The 21,241-nt window shown below is 47.6% G+C and overlaps 1 protein-coding gene across 1 annotated transcript in view; it reads right to left on the minus strand.

Moving 5' to 3' along the window:
- Positions 1-3,167: 3,167 nt before the first annotated feature.
- Positions 3,168-21,241, minus strand: part of LOC102964281 (SV2 related protein) — a 60,398-nt gene continuing 42,324 nt past the window's right edge. Inside the window, exons 10-15 of the mRNA XM_007092329.3 lie at positions 18,470-18,546; positions 14,679-14,786; positions 11,057-11,168; positions 10,070-10,151; positions 5,308-5,397; positions 3,168-3,516 (exon numbers count right to left, since the gene is read on the minus strand). Coding sequence (XP_007092391.3) covers positions 3,310-3,516; positions 5,308-5,397; positions 10,070-10,151; positions 11,057-11,168; positions 14,679-14,786; positions 18,470-18,546 — 676 coding nt within the window. The 3' untranslated portion in view covers positions 3,168-3,309. The remainder of the gene's footprint in view (positions 3,517-5,307; positions 5,398-10,069; positions 10,152-11,056; positions 11,169-14,678; positions 14,787-18,469; positions 18,547-21,241) is intronic.

Here is a 21,241-nt window from a genome sequence, read left to right on the forward strand (position 1 = left end):
TGAAGGTAAGGACGTGTCTTATTCCTTTTTGTATCCTCACTATTGAGTATCATGCCTGACAGATGCATGGTAGGTACTCCACGCACACTGACCACATGCCAGGACGTGATCTATAATACAGTTACAAGAGACAAACGCAAGAGTTAACACGCATGTTGCTGTAGACTCCGCACACCTCTGTTCCACTCACTTACGTTCCCTGGTGCCACGGGAGGAAATTAACTCCTGGTCCCAGCCTTACAATAAAGCTGTGTTTCTTCATTCGAATTAAGCTGGGTACGATTTCTATTCCTTGCAGTGAAAACGGCCCCGAGAACTCCGTGGCAAGGCTCCCCTCAACCATCCCCCTCTCACCATCCTTCCTTCTTCATGCTAACAGAACCCCAATTTGTGTTCAAGAAGCTGTGTACCCCTCGATCCTATGGGAAGGAGGCCCTTCCTTCTCTAGCCCTGGAGGAAGACACATGCTTCTTTAGACTCAGCCCTTTTAGAAAGAAAACTTCCTGTGACTGTTCCTTCCCCATTCTATCTCTTTTGAAAAAAACGTGATGCCTGGCACCTTGGCAGCCATCTTGTGATCTTAAGGTTTCACGCATAGGGTCAAATGGCCAAATGGCAGAGGATGGCATAGAAGAGAAGCAAAAAGAGGTGGGGTCCTTGATAACATCTTTGAGCTGCTGAGTCTTCCTTAGAACCACCTGACCCTGGGCTTGTCATTAAATGAAGAACTGATACTCAAACGGGTAAGCTACTGTCGACTGGCTTTACTTCGGCTTGCAGCTCAAGGTTATCCCAGACCTTTGATGTTTACTAGTAGCAACCAAGGGAGACTCTTGATCTTATCCTTCAAGGCTCTCTGTAACTTACACTAGTCAAAAACCATGAATATCTATATTCATTTCAAAGGCCATCCCTAAGATACTCTTATGTCATTGCCAACACATCTCACTTCTGGGTTCTAAGACTACTCGGAATAAGGGAAAGAAAGAAATTACAAAGCCTTAGCTACATTGAACATCTCTTGCCATTTTCTGAAATCTTTCCTAACACCAAGAGAAAGGGAGGACATTTCCATTAATGTAAGCAGGAGCTTTGGGATAGTCCCAAGTTAGATACAAATGTCTTCAGCTAAAGGCCTTGTATATTTCAGAAGCTTGGACAGCTCCTGTGCAGCTCTTTTTTAAGGGCAGGCAATTTAGAAGGCAAAGAGTTTTAAGATTTCATCTTCTCAAGAAGAGAAAGCCCTCAACTGCAAGCCTCACTGCCCCAGCGCCCGGAAAATACTCCTGCCCACCAAGCACTCTTTCCCCACCCTGGCCCCTGACTCCTCCAGGTTATTTGAGGGTGAGTGTAAGGGGACATCTGGCAGTCTCTGGACAGCAGGGAGGGAGGGAGGGAAAGAAGGGAAAGAAAGAAAAGAAGGGAAAGAAGGAAAAGAAAGAAAAAAACAAGCAAAAGTTCTGCGTTACCCAGGAGAGCTCAGCAGATCAGAAATAATTAAAGGCATAGCCACCCATGGTTTAAGGAAATGTGGGTGTCTGGGAGGGATAGATCCAAGGTGGCCAAGCCACCTCCTCTCTGGCTGCCGGGACAAGGGGGCTGCAGTCTGTATTTCAGGCCCATGGGATTGTTTGCCATTGACCCACGACCTGAGCTTGCAAAAGTCACCCACTGTGACCTCCACACCATCAAAAGAGAGTGTTGTCTCCATCAGACTCAAAGTCATGACACTGGCCACCAACTTGTGCAACTTGTCCACCATATCGGAAAGATTATCGTACCACAGCATTGCGATGACCCTGGATGGACTAAGTTGGCAAGGTCCTTAAGGTGAACTGTCACTAGGACATCATGACACATGGACAAACTTGGACCCTTACGATGTCCATCACCAACATGTTTTAATAAGAGATGAACATACACATTTGGTTTCCTCAAAATGTTTGCTTCAAGCAGGCATCTCCACGCAGAAGGTCAGTCTTCTCTGGCCTTTGATGGGATCCAGCAGCTTCCTCCCTCCTCCTCTGGCTTCCCTGCCCTCATGATGGGGAAGGGGCTCATGTAAACCAAATCCTGGAGGCGGATGCTGTCTGCTGAGACACGGGGTCAGCCCTTCCTCCAGAGGCCAACCCCAAACCCAACCGGGTGCTCTTCTCTTCCTTTGAAAATGTACACATGTCACACGTCTGGGCCCTCCCGTTCCTCCCCACTGGTGGCAGAGAACTAGGGCTGGGACCCCAGGAGCTACCTGTATGTAAAGACCAAGCCAGCCCTTGAGAGCGGAAAGGAAGAAACCAGGGAGGAAGGATTCCTGGTTCCCTGATCCCAATGGGAGTGAGTGGGTGATGTAGCATCCCTTCATTTTCTGCCCATTTAGCCATGTACCCACCCTCCAGCTCCAAAGTACGGAAACCTGAGTTAACTGTTTTCTTTCTCCAAGAGTCACCAACCAGCCTGATCGACGAAGGGGTCAGAAAAGAAGCCCCCAGCATGGCCTTCGTTGCTTCCGAAGGGGAGGCCCCTGCTTTGGCCTTGGGCTTTATCCTCACCTCCTCTGGCCTCAGTCCCCAATTCCTGGGGGCGGGAGAGGACGACAGCTTTCTGGGAGTATCATCTGGGTTAAGCCCAGCTGTCCCCTTGGTCATGTGCCCAGAGCAGCCCCAGAGAGGCCAGGAGGGGACACGTGGCTCAAGTTCAAATGCATGTCCATCTGCCAGAGTGTCCACTAGGCAGGCCATGGGGAGGCAAACCGAGGAGCCCCTTCTGAGAGAGCATCTCTCAGACCCAGGAAAAAGCTGTTCAAGCCACATCTGGGTCACCCACGGTTTCAGAGAAGAAAGCCTGGGGCTGGGGGTGTAGGAGAACCTACTGAACAGGTACTGTTGGTGGATGGCAGGTGTTGACTCCCTGGGTGGCAGGTCTTAACGGGGCTCTGGGCCTGGACTGTATCTACAGAGATTTGTTGGCTATTGTTCACCAAGGGTGCGACTGGCTGACTCCGGGTGGCGCCCGGTTGGCCTTCGGGGACACCGGCCACTCCTCACGTGGCAGTTTTCCCATGCAGGCCCACAGGTTATTGGCAAACCTCCCCCCCACACACAGAGAACCCCCCAGAGCAAATGCCTCCCCATCCCCAGGTGGATCTCGATGAATATGAGCAAACAGAGTCAAGACACAAAACCCTGTTGGTCCAGGTTGTCCCCCCGGGTAAGTTCTGGATGTCGGCAGTGACGGTCGGTGCCCCAACTGGGTTCCACCAGCTCCCTGCCTTCTACAGCCCCAAAGACCAGCTCAGCCCTGCATCGGTCACTACTCCTGAGAGCCAGAGTTCGACCTGGTGATGCCTGTGCCGTGCGCCCCTCGACCGACCATCTCCTGGCCCCACTCCCGGTGGCTGGACTCCTGCAGTCCGCGGCCTTTGGTCTCGATGGGCAAAAAGCAGGAGGCCAGGGCGGCCAGGAGGCAGCAGCCACTGTAAACCGCCAGCGTCAGGTACACGGAAGATTCCAGCATGACCTGGGGGAGGGAGACACGTGCCGGTGAGGGCGTCCCTCCTGAGTCACAGATGCCACCGACCCTGCGGGAGGTACTGATGACTCCAGGCCCTCTTGTAAGCGCTCTCTGCACTGATCCCATGGAGTCCTCATGACAGAGAGAGGCACGTGTCCCCATTTTGCAGAGGGGGAAAAACTGAGCCTCAAAGAGGGGTAAGTAAGTGGCATACTCGAGTTCTCACAGATACTCAGGACGGGGCTGGGATTTGAGCTCTATCCCCATCAGGCTCTAAGGTCTGTATTCCTTGAAACGACACTCTCTCTCAGAGCAGGCGCTCTGCTGACTTTCTAGATTAACAGCAGAGCCCAGCCTCATTTGCTCATCTGCCAGAGGGGTAAGGGCAGTAACCCCCTCCCAGTGAGAGGAAACCCCAAGGCGACTCGGTCCCCTGCAGGCGCGTGGCCAGCTCCCAACCAACAGTAGGTAGTGGGGACATACAATGGCCAGACACAACAGCCCAGAACAGAGTTACTTGGCTGAAACACGTGGCAGAATTCTATTTACGTGAAAAATCCAGAATAGGTACATACAGACAATGCACAGGGGCACCTGACTGGCTCAGTCGGTAGAACACGCGACTCTTAATCTTCGGGTCACGAGTTCAAGCCCCGTGTTGGGTGTAGAGCTTCCTTTAAAAAAAAAAAAATGCACCTTGGGAGCCCCTGGGTGGCTCAGTCGGTTAGGCTCCGACTTCGGCTCAGCTCACGATCTCACGGTCCGTGGGTTCGAGCCCCGTATCAGGCTCTGTGCTGACAGTGCAAAGCCTGCTTGGGATTCTCTCTCTCTCTCTCTCTCTCTCTCTCTCTGGCCTTCCCTTGCTCTTGCACTCTCTCTCTCTCTCCAAATAAATAAACTTAAAAAAATGCACCTTGGGGTTGGCAAGGGAAGAGGGGGAAAAAGGGGGTACCTGTCTAATGAATAGGACTTTTCTGGGGGGGTATGGACTTTTATTTGATGACAATGTTTTGGAACTAGATAGGGGTGGTGGTTGCACAGCACTGTGAATGTGCTAAATGTCACTGACTTGTTCACTTTAATTTTTTAGGCTTTATTTCTTTAAGTACTCTCTACGCCCAACGTGGGGCTTGAACTCAGGACCCTGAGCTCAAGAGTCGCACGCTCTTCCCACTGAGCCAGCCAGGCGCCCCTGAACACTGTTCACTTCAAAATGGTTCGTTTTACGTTATGAGACTTGTACCTTGGGGAAAAAAAAAAAAAAAAGGCGATAAAGGCTATTAAAAAAAGCAAAACGACTTCAAAATAAGATCCCTAAAAACGGATAGAAATGCTTCAAGACACACAAGGGGCTGCAAAATTCTGCAAAAACACCTCATTATCCCAACTCTGAAACCATGGCCAGGGACATCTGCTTCCCACTAAATCATGTTGTCTTCAACAGTTTGTTTTCCTCTTACTTGTTTTCATCCAATTTGTTTTTGGCCCAATCAGATGGTGCCCCCCCCCCCCCACACACACACCCCGGGTCTTCTGCGTAGGAAAGACTTGGGTTTGAGTCCCAGCTTCTCTGCTTCCCAGCCGTGTGACCTTGAGCAAGTCGCATGCCTTTCTGAGCCCGTTTGCTCATTTGCAAGCAACACTGTTCCTTTCATAGGATGGGCTGTTAGGGTAAAAGAAGATGATGTGCACGGAAGGTTCTGCAGACGTCTGGACGTGGTGTAACTGCTTTCTGTGCTCTGGCTTTTGCGCCCCTCCCCACCTCCCCCCAGCCCCGGATTTGGAGGGGACACCTACCTGAGCAATGAACGGAGTAATGAGAGCACCCACTCTCGCCATGCCACTGCAGGTGCCCAGGCCGAGCGCTCGAGTTGCCGTGGGGTAGACCTGAAACACAGCCGTGGATGCGGGCTTGAGAAAACGCAGGATCCTCCCCCCGGCCCCACTCTGGCTCAGGAGTGATAGGACTGACGCCCGCGGGCCCGGAGCTAGCGTGGATCACTCGGGTGTTGGTGACCCCATCGAGGGGTGGGAGACCAGGTGGGGGTTCTTGTCTCAAAGGGGATAGGAGGCTCAATGGAGAAGGAGGGCGAGAGGCCAAGCTGTGGGTGGGAACCCAGTTAGGGGTCCTCGGTGCCCAGGGTGGCTGGCCTCCAAAGACTCCGCCAGGAACCACTCCCCATTCTGCATCCAGATACTGTTCTCCCGCCTCTTTTCATTAGTTCACCCTGCGGCACCGGCCCCAGCCTTTCAAGGCGTTTCACTGAGACAGAGGTTGAAATGCTTACACAGTTTCTCAGTTCGTACCCAGAGTGGCCCCGTGCCTAGCTCTCCCTCGGGCAAAGTGAGAAGTGACTGTGCATCTTCCAGACCAAGGCAGTGTCTTCTCCACTCCCTTCCCCAGTCCGCTGGCTGGAAGGAGGACTCCAAGGCCCTGGGGCAGGAGTTTTCAACCTTGGCACTGTGGCCCTTTGGGGGTGGGTCATTCTTTGTGGTGAGGGGCCGTCCTGGGCATCGGCGGATGTTTAGCAGCATCCCTGCCCCCTACCCGCTAGATGCAGGAGAACCTTCTGCACGGCTCTCCTGAGTTGTAACAACCCAACGTATCTGCAGACAGATGGCAAATGGCCGCTGGGGGGCAAAATCACCCTTGGTTCATCATTACTGGATGAAGCTGCAAGATGCCAAGAACTTGGGTCCCTGAATCACTGTGGAAATGGAGGCTGCCCACCAGCCTGGAACACCGTGTTGGACTGTTTCATTAGTGAGGAACTGCTGTTGGGTCAATACATTCCCTTTGAGGAGTTATTTGTTACAGCAGCTAGCGTGCCTCTAACAACTCCAATGCTCTGTGCAGAAGCTCGGGAAGAATGAAGAATGTGAAGGGAAAAATGAAATTCACGCATGATCCCAAAACTCAGAGATAACCGTTGTCACGTTTGAACGTATATCCTTCCAGGTTTTTCTATGACCGTATACACATCTACGTTCGTTCATTTATTTATTCGCTCAGCAAAGTTTTTGAGTGTATACCATATGCATTTACCTGTGATATTTTTTTTTCTATTTTTTAGTGTTTATTTATTTATTTTGAGAGAGAGAGAGAGAGAGAGAAAGAGAGTGAGTCCACAGGGGAAGGGCAGAGAGAGAGAGACAGCCAAGCAGGCTCTGTAGCTATCGGTACAGAGCCTGATGCGGGGGGCTTGAACTCACAAACCATGAGATCACGACCGGAGCTGAAACCAAGAGTCTGACGCTTAACCCACTGAGCCACCCAGGCACCCCTACAGAGGATATTTTAATTCACCCAACGACACAAGCAACATATAAATACATTCCCCTTGTCAAAAATGAAATCACCCGGCCGTCCTTGGATCTACAACCTCTCCTAGGTTGTAATACTCCCCAGAGGTTCTAACTATTAATAAGGTGTGGAATGTATCCACCCAGGTGCGTTAAAAAATATGTGTATACAAAATACACAGCATCGTTTTTAAAATGTAAACGGTATCATAGCGTACCATTCTGCAGCTTGCTTTATCCATTCAGCGCTATGTCTTGAAATCTTCTTGACATCGTATATAGATACCTACCTCGTTCTTAACTGCTCATAACCACCTCATCATTAACTGCCGTAACTGTATTCCCCGGCGGATGTTCCACAGTTTACCATTCAAACGAGATCGACAGACATAGTATTAGAAGAGGGGCACAGACACTGAATGCACGAGGAAGTCAGGGGAGGGGGAGATCTGGGAGGGCTTCTTGGAGGAGGCAGGATTGGAGCAGGGTGAGGACGATGACTCAGAGCGAGGGCTCCGGGGTGCTGCGGGAATGAGGGCTAATCCAGACACCCTCTTTCCCCTGGCACAGTATCTGGTATATAATATTCTCCTTCTCCCTTTGCTTCTATCTAAAGTAAGATGAACTAGGGGCACCTGGGTGATTCAGGTGGTTAAGCACCTGACTCGTGATTTCGGCTCAGGTCACCATCTCACGGTTTCGTGAGTTCGAGCCCCGCATCGGGCCCAGCGCTTGCAGCTCAGACCTGCTTTGGATTCTCTGTCTCCTCTCTCTCTGCCTGCCCCCCACCCCCCCCGCGCTGTCTCAGTCTCTCTTAACTAAACTTTGAAAAAATAAGATGAAATAAAATACAATAGATCTAAAATAAACAACCCATAATCCCTGAGTGTGGGAAACTGAGACACGCCGAGACGCTGTTGTGTGGAGTGCAAACTTGTACAACATTTTAGGAAGTGATTTTTCAACTCATCTCAATGTTTGTAACGTTGATAGGCTTTCACTCAACAATTCCATATCTTGGCATTTATTCTACAGGAAGGATACGTGTGCCCAAGACTATATAAAGCTGTTTACCTCAGCACTGTCTGTGATAGTGAAAAGTTGGAAAACAAGCCAAATATCTGTAGAATTGTTATCAACTTATGACTTGTCCAGGGTGCCTGGGTGGTTCAGTCGGCTAAGCGTCCGACTTCAGCTCAGGCCATGATCATCGCATGGCTTGTGAGCTCGAGCCCCTTATCAGGCTCTGCACTGACACCCCCCACTCTCTCTCTCTCTCTAAATAAATAAATAAATAAACTCTTTAAAAAATTATGATTTGTCTGTACTATAAAGTATATAATATATATGCATGTATAAACCATATAGTATAATAAAGTATAGTATATAATATAAAGTATACATACTATATAGCATAGTATATAATATACATAGTATTTATAGTATAATAAAATAGAGTATATAATATAGTTATATACGACACAGTATAGTAAAGGGAGGTATAAAAATATATATATACTATATAGTATAATATATAATCTACATAGTATTTATAGTATAATAAAATGCAGTATATAATATATAGCTATATAATACACAGTATAGTAAAAGGAGGGATAAAAATATGTATATATAGGGGCGCCTGGGTGGCTCAGTCAGTTAAGCGGCCGACTTCGGCTCAGGTCATGATCTCGCGGTCCGTGAGTTCAAGCCCCGCGTCAGGCTCTGTGCTGACAGCTCAGAGCCTGGAGCCTGTTTCAGATTCTGTGTCTCCCTCTCTCTGACCCTCCCCCATTCATGCTCTGTCTCTCTCTGTCTCAAAAATAAATGTTAAAAAAATATATATGTATATATACTATATAGCATAGTATATAATATATATAGTATTTATAGTATAATAAAAGAGTATGTAATATATAGTTATATACTACACAGTATAGTAAAAGGAGGGATAAAAAATAAGTATATATACTATATTGTATAGTATATAATATATATAGTATTTATAGTATAAAAAATGCAGTATATAATATATAGTTATATACTACACAATACAGCAAAGGGAGGTATAAAAATATATATATATTATACATACACCATATAGTATAGTATGTAATATGTGGTATATATTAGTATATTGTATACAGGATATACTATACGTAGTAAATATTGAATATATAGTAAAGATTAGTAACTGTTAAAAAGAACAAAGTAGATTCCTATGTCCTGGGCTCATAGTCTTTCATCTTTCCCTCCGAATTTCCCCACCTCATTCTCTGCCCTGGGGCTGGCCGATGTGGACCACCAAGGGTTCCCTGGCCTTCTGGCTTCTGGTTAGGCTCAGCCAATGGGCAACCCCAGCGGGAGATGGAAGGGGGTAGAAGAGAGAGGTCGGGGTATTTATTCTCCTGATCTTCCCCTCCAGGCTGCCTCAGTCCCGTGCGTCCCTCAGCTGAAGGTCACAACTTCTCTCCACGCAGCTCTCTCCTGGGACCCTGGAACACTCCCCTCTCAACATCCCACCGACTCTGGGTGGCGGCAGAGTCCCCAGCCACCTTCGCCCCACTGCAAGCTCGGGGGCACTGCTATGTCACGTTCATGTTTCCCTCAGCCTTGTCCCTCACCACTGTAATTAGCTTCTGTATTAAAACTCTTCCCAGTTGCTCGCTTACCCAATCTGGTACACCCACTAACATAAATTAGTGTATGCTTTGAAAAAAACTGAGCTATTCAAGGGGCGCCTGGGTGGCTCAGTCGGTTGAGCGTCCGACTTCAGCTCAGGTCACGATCTCGCGGTCCGTGAGTTCGAGCCCCGCGTTGGGCTCTGGGCTGATGGCTCAGAGCCTGGAGCCTGCTTCCGATTCTGTGTCTCCCTCTCTCTCTGCCCTTCCCCCGTTCATGCTTTGTCTCTCTCTGTCTCAAAAATAAATAAACGTTAAAAAAAATTTTAAAAAAAACTGAACTATTCAAAAAGGTTGTGTCTAGGAAGGGGGAATGTGGGGCCCTTTAACTTTTGGTTTTATACCGTTCACTACCATTCAGAACTTTTACCTTGAACATTAGCTTTCATAAGCAAAAAGGAAAAAAAAAAAAAAAAGACGGGAAGATAGCCTGAAATAATGAAGAGCTTCACTGTTCCCACCCAGACAGACCCAAGCCCAAGGATAAATCTCATGCTGAGGATCCCAGGCGGGATGTTTCTGAAAGCAGAGCTCCTTCCCTCCCCGACCCGGCTGCTCCCAGACACCTCTCCTACCTCAGGTGTGTAAACATAGGCTGCCTGGAAGCCTCCAGAAATAAACGCTCTTGCAATGAAGAGTAACAGAGTGAGCATATTTCTAGGGAGAGAAATAAAAAAGTTGATGAGCAGGTACTTTCTTCTGTTGACTTGTTTCAGCAAAGTCCTATCTGCCCAGGCAGAATTTATACCCTAGAAATGGGCAAAGCCCACCCTCACCCAATCCACACAGGCACACAATCCCAGTGCCATCTCTGAAGGCCTGCCTTTATAAATTTTGTCTTTCTCCAAAGTCCAGGGTAAGAGCTGCAAACATCTGTGGAGTCCAGGTTGGGGGCAAGGTCAGAGAGAAGTGATATAAAACCACTTGAAAATCCAGATGGAACCTTGTAGGGGCAGGAATTGAGTCAGGTGCCAGCTGAGCCAGTGAAAGTAAACTTCTGTTCAGTATTTTTAGGATAATCCTGACCCCTGACCGTCTGTTCCATTGTTCCCATAAATGTCTAAGAACACCCCCATGTCAGGGTCTAAGCTTCCTCTCCAGGCCTTCCACAAATTCATCAGGTATGGTCTGGGGCCTCTCCGAGAGCAAGAGAGGCACAAGCCACTTCCATATTTTGAGGCTCTTGATGGAAAAATGGAGAAACGCCAAAAGGGGATTATAAACCAGGACCTTGAAGTATTTCCACTGAACAAAGGAATGCTTTTAACCCATACATAAAGAGCTGTATGCGTGATCTCACTGGTGGACAATGTCAAAAGTCTAAAAGTGACAGTGTTGGGGCGAAACCTGAACCAAAGTGCCCTCCCACCCTTAACCCCATCAGAGGCGCAAATATGAACCCGATCCTGTGGTCAAGAGTCAAGAGTCCTAGAGAGGGGCTGGGGAGGGATCTCGCAGATGACCACCAGGAGTACAGTCCACAGCTTACAGACCCAGAGAGCCACTGACCATGCCCTGAGAAGTGTGCCTGCTGGCCAGAGAGAGGGGGTTTCACGACCCACCTTCCGACACAGATAAACAGCAGGAGGCTGCACAGGGAGAAGATGACGAAGCACAGGGCCATGGTCTTCTTGCGGCCCAGGCGGTCAATAATCCACAGAGTCACAAGGACACCTGGAAGACAGCAGGGCACCATGGCAGGCAGCTTCCAATATGGCTCCCAACACCCCCTGGTATTCACACCCCGTATAATCGCTACCCTTGAGAGTGTGCCGGACCCAGCGAGTCGCTTCCAATGACTAGAATATAGAAAAGCATTGGGATGTCACTTCTGAGATGAGGTTATAAAAGACTGCAGCTTCTGTTCTGCTGGCATTCTCTCGCCCCCTGACTCTTCTTAGGTGCTGGTCTTCATGGAGAAGGCTACCTGGCGAGGAGCAAAAAGTGGCCTCTGGCCAACAGCCAGTGGGGAACTGAGGCCCTCAGTCCAACAGCCCTGGAGGCATTGAACCCTGCCAATGACCATGTGAGTGAACGTTAGCCCCTTGCGTTCTCAGGGCCTCAGTTACTTCACCTGCAAAATGGGACTAAATAAAAATAAGATTCCCTAACCTCAGTAGAGACAGTACAGCGTGGTGCTTATTATTAATAATAACTGTTAAATGTGGGCTCAGCACTTTTACAGCTGTTATCTTGCTTCATCATCAAAACAACCCCCCAAAATAAATGCTCGCAATAGCCCCACTTCCCACACTTATTCATTAAAAAATTAAGCGTCTATCTTTGTGTTAGGAACTGTTGCGCTAGGAGCTTGGGATACGCCAGTGAACAGAAACAACAAATCGTAAATGTAATAAGTAAGAATTTGTTCTGAGTTTCAGAAAGGCAATACCATGGAAATCATGAAAAATCATGGTGAGTGCATGAAGTCATGGAAACGGTTATTGGCAACGTGGTGTCTAACTCTGAGTCCCTACTCTTACTGTGAGCTATTTGCGGGAAGGCTTTTGGAAGATAGATGGATGGCGTAGTAATGAGTGAAGACTGTGGGCTCTGGGGTGGGACCACAGCGCTTAGCCCTGCCGGGTGTGGGACACTTAGCGTCTTAGCTGGGTTTTCCTAGAAGCAGATCCTGGGACAAGGGCCCAGGTACAAGTGTTTAGTTGAGAGGCAACCCAAAGAAGAACCAATAGGAGGGTGGGAAAGTAAGATGCGGAAGGGAAGGCAAGAGTGCATGTCAAGCCAAGTTACCACTGTGGGTCATTTCTACCGAATTCCACTGGGGGGCTCTGGGAGCCAGTATGGAATATCCTTTTTAGAATTCTCCTGCCTGATGGGCGAGGAAGCTGGGGTATTTATACACCACCAACTCCTGCAATTACCATTTGAAAGCAGCTCCCAGGTGTTAACTCCCTGACACTTCCAGCCACCTTATTTGTTTGCTTTTAGATACTGAAGCTTTCCATTCCTCCTGAGATAGCCCTCAGGCACAGAGATGCAGATATTGGCAGCTGCAAGTTGCCAGGGACAGTTTTTGCTACACCTCTCTGAGCCTCAGTTTCTTCAGGTGTAAAATGGGAATAACTGTGCTACTTCATAAGACTAGATGACATTATCAGATAAAGGGTTAGTATCCAAAATCTACAAAGAACTTATCGAACTCAACACCCAAAAGACAAATAATCCAGGGAAGAAATGGGCAAAAGACATGAACAGACACTTCTCCAAGGAAGACATCCAGACGGCCAACCGACACGTGAAAGAATGCTCAACGTCACTCAACATCAGGGAAACACAAATCAAAACCACAATGAGATACCACCTCACACCTGTCAGAATGGCTGACATTAACAACTCAGGCAACGACAGATGTTGCCGAGGACGTGGAGACAGGGGAACACTTTGGCACTGTTGGTGCGTATGCAAGCTGGTGCAGCCACTCTGGAAAACAGTATGGAGGTTCCTCAAAAAATTAAAAATAGAACCACCCTACTATAATTGCACTACTAAGTGTTTATCCACAGGATACAAAAATGCTGATTCAAAGGCGTACATGCACCCCAATGTTTGTAGCAGTGCTATCAACAATAGCCAAATTATGGAAAGAGCCTAAATGCCCATCAGCTGAGGAATGGATAAAGAAGATGTGAGGTGTGTGTGTGTGTGTGTGTGTGTGTGTGTGTGTGTATGTGTGTGTATACCTGTACAGGTACACACACACACACACACACACACACACACACACACACACACACCCCGGAATATTAGTCAGCAATCAAAAAGAATGAAATCTTGCCATTGGCAACAACATGGATGGAACTAGAGTGTATTATGCTAAGCGAAAGAAGTCAGAGAAAGACATATATCGTATGATTTCACTCAGCTGTGGTATCTAAGAAATAAAACAGATGAACATAGGGGAAGGGAAGGAAAAATAAGATAAAAACGGAGAGGGAAGAAAGCCATAAGAGACTCTTAAATACAGAGAACAAACTGAGGGTTGCTGGAGGGGAGGTAGGTGGGAGGATGGGCTAAATGGGTGAGGGCATTAAGGAGGGCACTTGTTGGGCTGAGCACTGGGTGTCATATGTAAGTGATGAATCAAAGGGTTCTCTTGAAGCCAATACTACACTGTATGTTAACTAACTTGAATTTCAATAACTAAATTTTAAAAAAGACTAAATGAGACGTATCTAGAAAACATTTAGCATAGAGCCTGACATACATAAAGTAAGCATTCAATAAATACCAGACACTCTTGTTGTAATAATTACTCATTTTTTAAAGGAAAAAGATAAATTACCTTCACTTTACGTGCAGGTTTGGATTTTTTGACTCCCCACTAGTCCTTCCAGTGTGAGTGCTGATGGGGGACAATTCTCCATGGATCTCTTATATTTTTGTGTACTGGCTGCCCTTTGTTCTGTTTGGATAGCCAACAGCCTTGCGAAGATAGAGATACCGTCTCCTTCCAGAGCAAAGAGCAAGCCTGTTTTACTGTCCATAAAGATGACGCATCTCTCTAGATCAAAAGCTGGACAAGTTTCTGGCAGCCCATTATAAAAGATTTGGGTTCCCTAAGCTTGGGACTCCTTAGGTAAGCAAAGTGAAAAAGGGACTGAGGAAGATGTTGGGAAGCCAAGGAAAACTGTGGAACACAGAGTCAAGAATATAGGGACTAGTAGATCACTCACGACATGGTAGGGAATGCTCAGGTAATTCCTTAAGTAGCAACCATCATCCATTATCAGCTTTTGTGCACACTTGAGTGAGCGGGTTCTCATCAAAGGACGAGAGTCAGAGCACAGCAGCTACACCCATTACTCCATTGCGTGCGTAGCATCCACTTGGACCCTCCCTCATCATCCCTGTGGGACTTGAGAGCAAGGGGAGCTGGCACTAGTACGCTGTTCATGTTGTTCACTGTGCCATGGGTAACAGTCTTTTGTCTCTGACCCAGGAGTCTCATGTCTTCTGCCAGGGAGCGTGACACGGGCGGCTTCATTTGTTAGCCTTCAGTGAGAGCAGCCTTTACAGTTCTTGACAACTTGCAGCTAAGGGTTGAAAAACTAATCTCCAGCTCCCCTAGAAAGGGGATTTTTCTCCCAGGCAGCAGCACCAGGGGGAGCCACCAGATCCACAGCGGCCCCCTGCCCCCGCCCCCACCGCCCACAGCTCCCTCACCTGGAAACTCGGAGAGCGTGGTCCACAGCAGGTCCATGTAATCCTCCTCACTCAGGTACTCACAGGCCAGGCTGCATTTTGCTTCTACCGCCTTCTTCTGGCTAGAGACTGGAAGGTGGGAGACAGGAGAAAGAAGAGCCATTCTCGGAAACTTGAATCACGCCCTCCTGCCCCCACACCTCCTTCCCTGGGTACGATTCAGCCGGGACACCGTGGAAAGAGCCCAGGCTCCGGGGTCCGACAGACTCAGGTTCGAATCCCAACCAGCAGCGCTTTATCTCTCTGAGCCTCAGTTTCTTCACACAACTGGAGCTAATGAAACCACTGGGCAAGGTGGGGGGGGGGGGGGGAGAATGAAAGCAGGCTGTGCATATGAGGGCGCTTAGCCCAGAAATGGCTCACACTAGGTGCGTTTGTGGCAGACAGACTCCAGGGTGGCCTCGATGATCCCCACCAATATTACCTGGCCCTCATGACTTCCTTGATCTCACCTTCTCTCTCTCCCTTGCTCTGCTCACTGTACTCGAGCCACACTGGTATCCTTGCTCTTCCTTCAATACTCCTGCGTCAGGACCTTTGCACTGGCTGTTGCCTCTTCCGGGATGCTCTTTATAGATCCCATGACTAATTTCCTCACATCCTTTATATCTTTTTAAATCTCATCTCATGAAGGTCACCCTGAGCACCCCCATTTAAAACTTCAACATACCCAGTGCCCCTTGCTCTGCCCCGCCCTCCTGACCTCCCTTGCCCTGCTTGACTGTCTCCTTTTCCTATACATTTGTTAACAAACAGCGTGAAAGATTTTGAAATGGGCAAAATGTTTTGTCTAGCGTACCCTTATAGGTCGTCCTGCTTTTCGTTATCTTTGAGCTATGCACATTATAGAATATTGGTATTGATGCAAATGCTTCTAGTTCATCGAAATGCAAATTGTGTCTGGTGATGCAATTGATCACTGCCTTATGCATACTGACAAGTTGTGCCTCTAACTGTAAAGCCATTTCTGCATTTCTGATTGCCTATATACATGTATCTTTTGAACTCTCCTTTGAACCAGTTGTAACCTCTTGGGGTGTTAGCAGACCTCCGGTGTTAGTAGACAATTCTCCATGGATGCTCACATCTCTGTATGGTTTATAAGCAGAGGCACTGACTTTCTTTGCTCTGGACTGTCTTTTCAAGGACCTTGGTTTAACCAACAGCCTTGACAGGGAGCGTCTACCTTTGGAGTAAGGAACAGGTTTGCTTATGGCCTTCAACGGTCTAGTGTCTCCCCACAGGGCAAGAGCAGGCAGGCTTAGCATCCAGTGTAAGAGAGCTGGGTGCCCTAAGCTCAGAGATCCTCTCTTGTAACATAACCCACTGCTCTTGCTGGTGTGACCTCCTCTCTTCACATCACCCTGTGGGAGTGGGAGCTCCTCACTGGTGTAAGAAATGCTGATACTCCAGCTACTGCTATTACTGTGAGTAGCAAAGTCCTTTGTCTCTGATCCAGGAGTGTTGTGTCTTTTGCAGGCATCTGTGGAAGCTGTGCACGCCTAACCTGTTAGCTGCAAAATAGGTAAATCCTCAGACTTTTCACAGTTCTTAACTAATTCATTCATTAACCGATGAGTTAAAATCTCTGACATGCGGTCATTATATATTTGTATGAGAGGCATGATTTTACCTTTTCTTAAAATTTTTTTTCTTCAAGCCATCACCTTCTAACACACTATGTCATTGCCTCACTTATTAAGCTATTCTCTCTCTTTCTCTCTCCCCACCAAAACATGAGCTCACAGGGTAGGGATATTTGTCTTTTGTGGTCACTGATGTACCCTAACACCTAGATCAGTACCTGGCTTATAGAAAATATTGAATAAATGACTTGTCCAAGATCACACAGCTACTTAGTGCTGGAACCCAGGCTCCCTGATTTCCAGCTGTGGGCTTGTTCCACGGTATCACTTCTCCTGCCCAGGTAGAAGAAAGGGCTTTCTTTTTTTTAATGTTTATTTATTTTTGAGAGACAGAGAGAGCACGAGTGGGGGAGGGGCAGAGAGAGAGAGGGAGATACAGAATCTGAAGCAGGCTCCAGGCTCCGAGCTGTCAGCACGGAGCCCGATGTGGGACTTGAACTCATGAGTCGTGAGATCACAAGCCATGAGATCATGACCTGACCCGAAGTTGGATGCTTAACCGACAGAGCCACCCAGGCATCCCAAGAGACAGCTTTTAACAGGAGCTGGCAAACTATCACCTGACGCCAAATCTGGTCTCCAGTTTGTTTCTGCCTGGCCTGCGTGCTAAGAATGGTTTTTACATTAAAAAATTTTTTTGTTAAGTTTATTTATTTATTTTGAAAGAGACAGAGACAGCAAGAGCGGGGGTGGGGCAGGGAGCGAGAATCCCAAGCAGGCTCCTTGCAGCCAGTGCAGAGCTGGATGCGGGGCCTGAACTCACAAAACCACAAGATCATGACCTGAGTAGAAACCAAGAGTTGGACGCTTAACCGACTGAGCCACGCAGGTGCCCCTGCATTTTTAAGTGATTTTTAAAAATCCAAAGACGAATAACACTTCATGACATCAAAATGATATGAAGTCCAAATTCGTACTCATTAAACTTTTTTTTATTTTAGGGAAAGAGAGAGAACGAGAGCACGTGAGTGGGAGGAAAGGGACAGAAGGAGAGAGAATCCCAAGCAGGCTCCATGCTCAGCAAGGAGCCCGATGCAGGGCTCAATGCCATGACCCTGGGCTCACGACCTGAGCCGAAATCAAGAGTCGGATGCTCCACTGGCTGAGCCTTCTGGATGCCCCAAATTCACATTCATGAATAAGGTTTTATCGGAACACGAGCAATGCTTGTTCGTTAACCAATTGGCCACAGCTTTTTTCCTTCTTTGTATGGCCCACAAAGCCTAAAATATTGACTAGCTGGCCCTTTCTGCAAAAAGTTTGCCAACCCCTGCTTTGTAACATTCCCCTGGATCCTCCTCTGTTTTGCTTAAGCGGGTCCACTGTTGGGGGCATGTGATCTGTAGTCAATAACCAAATCCCAAACCTGCGACTGAGCCACCAACTCATTAAATCCTCACTTACACCAATAAACCAAACTATTAACTAAGCTTATAGAGGCTTACTATGAAAAAGATAACCAGGTAAATCCTACAGACAAGTGAGAACCTGATCCCTTTATCCTCCACCCTGGGCTCAATGCTAGGAACCTATTTTTAAAGATAGAATTGTTTGAAATCCCAGACATGTGCATATAGTCTTTGCTTTCTGCCTGTTCCTTTTGTCCGGTGGCTCCCACCTCCGGCTGCACAAGAGAATCGCCGGGGGGAGCTTTTAAAAGCCACTAACGCCCGGGTCCGGAGACGCTGAGTGAATCGACCCGGGCATCGTTTAACTGGCCCCAGGTGATTCCGTTGTGTGGCCAGGGTTGAGATCCTACCCGGTCCTCCGACTTCACACGCACGTGAGAATTACCGCACAGGGTCACAGCCATCAAACTCAGTGTCGTACTTCATCGAGCCCTTTGCGTGACATAAGCGGTGACTCTGCTATAATGTCCCTTCTATCGTGACAAGGTTGTTCGGGTTTCTAATCTCGGAGACCGCAGCCCAGGTCTTTTGTGCTCAGATTTGGAAGGAACTTTCTCCCTGGAGTCTGTGGGACAAAGTCACTGGCGTTTGTGCGTGGCCGGGCTCAGGAAGGGCTGAACGAGGGGCGGGGATGTGTGTGTGACTGTGTATGGTGGGGGTAGGAGTGGTTAGCTGGTAAAGGGAGTTTGATACTCACTGCTGCAGACATCTCCTGCCTGAAAGAGCTCAGTGGTGAGCAGAACTAATCCATAGTAAGAAAACGCATTGGAAAACCTGCCAGAAAGGAAGCAAAAAAAGGTAAAGAAATGATGGGAGAAATGCAAGATCCCCTTTCCCCAACCCCTCAGGAAGGACTTGCGTCTATAGCAGCGAGGACCAGTCTTTGGACGTGGGTGACACTGGGGCTTTGGGGGGGGGGCGGTTCCTGGGGCCCTTGAGCAGGAAAACGGCAGGTACAAAGCATAGCGGTTATGTTAAAGGTATGTGATCCTGTGTCCTTTGAAAGACCAACAACTGTATTACATCACAGAGAACACCAGGCTGTTTTTCACAATTGGCAATAGGAAATAAAAGTTTGGGGAACCAAGATTTGGAAGAAAACAGTCATGGCTGACATCCGTCAGGGCTTCTGGGCCAAGTTGGTCGATGTGGAGAGGGAAGAGGAGGGAAACACTTTGATAATACAGAGAACTGGGCTCCAGCTCTACCCTTGAACTCTTAAGAGTTGAATCAACTCACCAAGCATTTATTAAACACCTGCTGTGTACCCCATACAAGTGTGGAGTCAGCAGACTGCCCTAAAATTTCAGATTAGAATGACCCAGTTAATGAATTCCCGATGGTCCCAGGAACCATAACACTCAAGTCTGTAGGACCAGAACATTCTCATCCTGTAGTACAGTTATGTGGGAACTGTCATAATTAGTCCACGGTGATACATTTCCTTGAGTTACAATATGTGCTAGCAAATTTAGTGATTTCTATTGGGTGCAAGAAATAGTCTCTAATTAATTGCTTCGGTATTTGGGTAGTGTCGGCCCAAATGAGTCACATGCACAAGACAGACTGTCAGACAGTCTGTCACAAGACAGACACCCTTAACTAGGTCAACCACCTCCTCTCCCTTTTCAAAAATCCTGCAGACTGAGCACTTGTATTGAGCATACAGCAGGTGTTTAATAAATGCTTGGTTCAGCTCTCAGGAATGCATGGGCAGAATTGGAGCCCAGTTCTGTTTATTATCAAGGCCTTCCTCTCCACTTGCCTGCAATTGACCACTTTTCAGGACGATCCCCTGCTAATTAGCACCTCTCCTCAAAGGTGCATAGGGAAAGGGATAAGTGGTTACACCACAACTCCGAAAAGTGTTAGCCACGCCCCTTCTGCACACTATTCGTGCTGCATACATGATTTCATAGAGAGTTCAAAGAATAGCTGAGATTTGACTGGTTGTGGATTTTCAGGTAATTACTCTGCACAAATCCCTCCCTTCCACCCTGCCCACATCCAGCCATCGCGAATGGCCGCGTTTTAAGGAAAATACACCAGGATCAGGACTGAGAGTTCTAAGGCTGCACGTGTTGACCAAATCAGTGGTTCCCCAAACAGGGGTCCCATGCCACTGGTGGTACACCGAAGGCAGTATGGCCCGAAAAGAGGAGTAAGGGAGCAGGCATTATCATTTTCCTTTCAATTACAGTTGACCCTTGGACAACACAGGTTTGAACTGCAGGGGCCACTTATAAGGAGATTTTTTTTTCAATAAATACTGCAAGTACATTTTCTCTTGAAGATGATTTTAATAACACTTTTTCTCTAGCTTACTTTAAGAATACAGTACATAATACATATAACAGACAAAATATGTGTTCATCAGTAAGGCTTCTGGTTAATGTTATCAGTAAGGCTTCTGGTTAACAGGAGGCTATTAGTGAAGTTTGGGGGGGATCAAAAGATTTTCAACTACTCGGGGTCTGTGCCTTTAACCCCCACTCTGCACTGCTGAAGGTCAACTGTATTTTGATGGCTTCCTAGTCTCACTTACTTGCTAATGAGTCCTCAACATCTGCCTCTCTCTCTATTAAGTACAGTAACTCAGAGCTTTGGCAAATCATCAATCTAGCTGCTTTTTACTATATTTCTCTTGAGGAGGGCCTTCTCTCTATGGCCTGCTGTTTTTGTTTTTTTTTTCATGTTTTAAAAGACATTTATCTGAACACTTGTGCACTGTTGGTGGGGATGCAAACTGGTGCAGCCACTCTGGAAAACGGTATGGAGTTTCCCCAAAACATTAAAAATAGAAATACCCTATGGTCCAGTTATGGCACTATTGGGCATTTACCCAAAGAATACAAAAACACTAATTCGAAAGGATATACGCCCCCCCCATGTTTATTACAGCATTATTTATTGTTTTTTTATTTTTATTTTTCACATTTATTTATTTATTTTTTTTAAATTTTTTTTTTCAACGTTTTTTATTTTTATTTTTGGGACAGAGAGAGACAGAGCATGAACGGGGGAGGGGCAGAGAGAGAGGGAGACACAGAATCGGAAACAGGCTCCAGGCTCCGAGCCATCAGCCCAGAGCCTGACGCGGGGCTCGAACTCACGGACCGCGAGATCGTGACCTGGCTGAAGTCGGACGCTTAACCGACTGCGCCACCCAGGCGCCCCTCACATTTATTTATTTTTGAGAGACAGAGCAAGATAGAGCATGAGCGGAGGAGGGGTGGGGGGGGGGCGGGGACACACAGAATCTGAAGCAGGCTCCAGGCTCTGAGCTGTCAGCAGCACAGAGCCCAATGCAGGACTTGAACTCGTGGACCGTGAGATCATGCCCTGAGCCGAAGTCGGATGCTTAGCTGACTGAGCCACCCAGGCGTCCCTACAGTATTATTTATAATAGCCAAATTATGGAAGAAGCCCAAGTGTCCATCAATAGATGAATGGATCAAGAAGATGTGGT

The sequence above is a fragment of the Panthera tigris genome, chromosome D3 (assembly GCF_018350195.1).
Source record: "Panthera tigris isolate Pti1 chromosome D3, P.tigris_Pti1_mat1.1, whole genome shotgun sequence".
Classification (NCBI taxonomy): Eukaryota; Metazoa; Chordata; class Mammalia; order Carnivora; family Felidae; genus Panthera; species Panthera tigris.